Here is a 4,864-nt window from a genome sequence, read left to right as displayed (position 1 = left end):
TACCTCTTCTTATTGTAACTGAGATGCTTACGCCTTCTTTGACATCAGGTTCTTATAAGGCCTTCTGTAAACTTTGATTCAACAGTTTGAGGCTATCTGCAGGATCCCTCATTCCCTCACTCATTTTAGTGGTCTGGAATCACAGACATTCTGCCACATTCCACATTATATAGAAAGCTGCAGGGAAGAACCAGACAGGGTGTCCTCATCTTTATGAGTAAAACAGCTTTCTCTATTACTTGCCCTGCTATCAACATAGTCTACCCGCTACCACTCTAGCCATCACCCGAGACAGCATCTGTAGCCAAATGTCCTCATCCTTCCAGAACAAGCTGTCCTACTGTCCTGGAGGGAAGGCAGTGTCAATATGGGTCTGAGCAGATAGTTAAATTGCCCCTCAGAGATGGTCTGGTATCTGTGGTTTTGACACATCTTTTTTCCTTCTGGTTTTTTTTTTCTCCTTAATTCATCAGAGTAAAAAATTATTCCTGAAGAACACATTTTAATATGTACATGTAATACATTTACACTATATAAAAAATATATTTCTACAGGCTGTAAATCTATGTTTTCACTTGCATTTTGTGAACGTTAATGAGGTTAATACTCTTAAGAACAGGAATAAGAAATATTAGGTAGGCTTCGAATATCATATACTATTGGAAACTAACTGCATGTGAGGAGAGAATTATATTTTTTGAGGTTCGGATTTGGGCAAAGCAAGGTCTGAATGATTGTATTTCCCTGGATATTTCAACACGAAGTTGCTGTGACATATAAGAAGACTAGAAATTGTTTTGTAAGCATAATATGTAAATAACCATAACAGCAATAACAGTGATTATTTTGTACTATCACAAATAATCTTGTACTATATGTTAAGATGTTTTTAACATGCATTATTTCATTTAATTTTCACAACTCTTAAGATTAAGTATTATTTTGTTAATACACATTTTATAGGCTTAAAAAAATGTTAAGTGATTTGCCAAAGTCACACAGTGTTGAAACTTAAAGCAAAGATGTATCATCATAGAGCCTCATTAAATATCCCTTAACATCTACATTTTGCAATTTGTTGCTTGGTCAATGGCCCAGGGAAGGATTATTCACACACAAGTACTTCCAGATGCTGTGAGGAATTGCAGAGGGTGCCAGGCATGCATTGCTTTGGGTTCAGTGGGTACTTTTTCTTTGCTCAGAAGGTCATTTATACCCTGAGGTTCATGTATCTACAACTGAGGGCATATTAACAGAACAGTTAAAATGCTGACAGTAAAATTGATGGTAAAAGCTTAATTTTGCATTTTGGCAGTGTTTTAAATTCCTTTTTATTCAATTTAGTTTCGCTTTTTCTTTGAATGTTTTTGGCTACATTTACTGCTCTATACTGAGAGGCTTGCTGATTATAGCTTCACGCCTTTCCTCAATTTACACTAAAATATTGTAGTTAAATTCCTGAGGTGGATTGAAATTTTGGATATTAATATGCCTACATTATTTCCAAGTTAAGTTTGTTTTTCCTGGTTTTAGAAGGCCTACAAAAATGGTAGTACCATTTACTGAAAAATGTTCAGCAAGTCCTCCTAACTCTGTTTAAAGGTTGCTTCTGAAAAGCAGAAAGTCCTTCACTGGGTCATATTTGAATCCACACACTCATCACAAGTTTTGGATCCAGCCCAGGGTTGTTAAGATTCTTTTCCTTTTTTTAAAAAAAAAATAATTAATTAATTAATTTTTATTTTTTGGTTGCCTTGGGTCTTAGCTGCGGCTTGCAGTCTCTTTGTCATGGTGCTTGGGTTTCTCTCTAGTTGTGGCGCTTAGGCTTCTCTCTAGTTGTGGTGTGTGGGTTTTTTCTCTCTCTAGTTGTGGCACACAGGCTCCAGGGCACATGGGCTCTGTAGTTGTGGTGTGCGGGCTCCAGAGCACGTGGGCTCTGTACTTTGCAGCACGCGGGCTCTCTAGTTGAGGCACGCGGGCTTAGCTGCCCCATGGCATGTCGGAACGTAATTCCCCGACCAGGGATCGAACCTGCGTCCCCTGCGTTGGAAGGCAGATTCTTTACCACTGAACCACAGGGGAGTCCCAAGGTTCTTTTCCTTGACTGGCACAAAGTGTTGATTAAAGTTCTGTTTGGCTTCCACTCAATGGTTGGCCAGCTTCCAGCAGCAGTATTCCTAGTCTATCTGTATGACGACATTTAAAATATCATGTACTAGAGATGATACATATAATATCTAGAAGGTATTTTTAAGGAAGAAGGTCTTCCCACGTGAGCTATGCAACTACTTGCTGTAGCTCAGGGTTTTTTCCTCCTCAGGCAGTTCCCTCATCTTTTCTTAGCCAGAGCTCATTTTACTTACTTATTTTAACATAATACATTATATTTATTAGCTATTTTGTTTATCGGTTCTTTCACTCATTTGTGATTTTGTTTCTTCCACTAGTCCTCATTTCTTGAAGCCATAGTCAGGATCTGGCCCAAAGGAGGTATATAATAAATATCAGCTGAATAATAGAAGTATTTTTTTCTAACTTTATTGAGGAATAATTGACAAAATATAATATATTTAAAGAGTACAATGTAATGATTTTACACACACATATGTGCAATACTTTGTGGAATAATTACCAAGATCAAGATAATTAATACATCCATCACCTCACATAGTTAACTTTTTTTGTGTGTGTTGTGAGAACACTGAAGATCTACTCAAGCAACTTTCAAGTATATGATTTTGTATTATTAACTGCAGTCACCAAAGTTTGTACTTCTTGACCTATATCTCCCCATTTCTCTCTCCCCCCAACCACTGGCAGTCACCATTCTATTCCCCGTTTCTATGAAATTAACTTTTATTTTCTTTTAGGTTCCACACAGAAGTGATACCGTACATTATTTGTCTTTCTCTCTGGCTTACATTACTTCGCAGAATGCCCTTCAGTTTCATCCACATTGTTGCAAGTGGCAGAATTTCCTTTTTTTCTGTGGTTGAATAATATTCCATTGTGTGTGTATGTATATGTGTATATATATGTATATATATTTATATATATTTTTGTTATATTCACTAGTTTGTTTTATTTTTTTTAGGTTCTACATATAAGTGATAATATTTAGTATTTGTCTTTCTCTGTCTCACTTATTTCACTAAGCATAATATCCTCCAGGTCCATCCATGTTGCTGCAAGTGGCATTATTTCATTCTTTTTATGGCTGAGTAATATTCCATTGTATATGTATACCACATCTTCTTTATCCATTCATCTGTCGATGGACACTTAGGTTGCTTCCATGTCTTGGCTATGGTAAATAATGCTGCTATGAACACTGGGGTGCATGTATCTTTTCAAATTAGTGCTTTTGTTTTCTTCCAATATTTGCCCAGGAGTGGAATTGCTTGATTATATGGTAGTTCTAATTTTAGTTTTCTGAGGACCCTCCATACTGTTTTCCAATGTGGCTGCAGCAATTTTTTTCCTACCAAAAGTGTACCAGTGTTCTGTTTTCTCCACATCCTCACCAACATTTGTCATTTGTGGTCTTTTTTTTTTAAGTTTCTTTTTATTTATTTATATGTATATATATTTTTGGCTGCATTGGGTCTTCATTGCTACATGCGAGCTTACTCTAGTTGCGGAGAGTGGGAGCTACTTTTTGTTGTGGTGTGCGGACTTCTCATTGTGGTGGCTTCTTGTTGCGAAGCATGGGCTCTAGGCATGAGAGCTTCAGTAGTTGCAGCATGCAGGCTTAGTAGTGGCAGTATGTGGGCCCTCGAGTGTGCAGGGTTCAGTAGTTGCAGTGCATGGGCTCAGTAGTTCTGGCTCGCGGGCTCTAGAGCACAGGCTCAGTAGTTGTAACACACGGGCTTTGTTGCTCTGCAGCACGTGGGATCTTCCCTGACAAGGGGCCAAACACATGTCCCCTGCATTGGCAGGTGAACTCTTAACCACTGTGCTACCAGGGAAGTCCCTGTTTGTGGTCTTTTTTTTTTTTTTTTAAATTGTATAAAACATTTAATTTATTGGTCTTTTTGGAGAATTTGATGCATCACCAGTGTATTACAACTGAGCCATTAATCTTGTAGCTTCATCAACATTAACTGGTTCGTTTTCATGACACTGCTGAGGAATCAGCTGTTTCTGCAGAGGTTCAAGGGAAAGGCCTTTTACGAACTGTACAAGTACCTTTTGCATATCTACAAAAGCTTTATTCACGCTGTTAACTTTTTCATCATTCATGATGTTTATCTTCTTCAGATTAGTGGTAACTGGTTTTGCTTTATTTTTAACCTTAAAGCCTTTTTGGCTGGCTATGTGGAATACATTCCTGGACTTCTGTCCTCTTAGTTTGTTCTTGGCCATTGTCAGTCCTCCGATACCCTCGTGCAGGGGTTTAAGCTCCAGGTAACGCCATCTCTGTGGTCTTTTTGATGATAGCCATTCTGACGGGTTTGAGGTGATAGCTCATTGTGGTTTTGATTTGCATTTCTATGATGACTAGCAATGTTGAACATCTTTTCCTGTGCCCATTGGCCATCTGTATGTCTTCTTTGGAAAATGTCTATTCAGGTCTTCTACCTAGTTTTTAATCAGCTTGTTGATATTGAGTTGTAATGAGCTGTTTATATATATTGGATATTAACCCCTTATAAGTCATATCATTTGAAAATATTTTCTCCCATTCAGTAGGTTGTCTTTTTGTTTTGTTGATGGTTTCCTTTGCTGTGCAGAAAATCCCATTTGTTTATTTTTGCTTTTGTTTCTTTTGCCTTAGGAGATACATCCAAAAAAATATTGCTGTGATTTATGTCAAAGAGTATGCTGCCTATGTTTTCATATAGGAGTTTTATGGTTTCTGTTC

At 37.6% G+C, this 4,864-nt stretch overlaps 1 protein-coding gene across 1 annotated transcript; it reads right to left on the bottom strand.

Annotated features, from left to right (window-relative positions):
- Positions 1 to 4,004: 4,004 nt before the first annotated feature.
- Positions 4,005 to 4,413, bottom strand: LOC132522957 (ribosomal biogenesis factor-like). The gene has a single exon (XM_060153526.1). The coding sequence runs from the start codon at positions 4,363 to 4,365 to the stop codon at positions 4,063 to 4,065; it is 303 nt and encodes a 100-aa protein (XP_060009509.1). The 5' UTR covers positions 4,366 to 4,413; the 3' UTR covers positions 4,005 to 4,062.
- Between the last annotated feature and the right edge of the window lie 451 nt (positions 4,414 to 4,864).

Source organism: Lagenorhynchus albirostris, chromosome 7 (assembly GCF_949774975.1).
Source record: "Lagenorhynchus albirostris chromosome 7, mLagAlb1.1, whole genome shotgun sequence".
NCBI classification, from domain to species: domain Eukaryota; kingdom Metazoa; phylum Chordata; class Mammalia; order Artiodactyla; family Delphinidae; genus Lagenorhynchus; species Lagenorhynchus albirostris.
The sequence above is the reverse complement of the archived record's forward strand: the minus strand, read 5'-3'. Positions and strand labels throughout refer to the sequence as shown.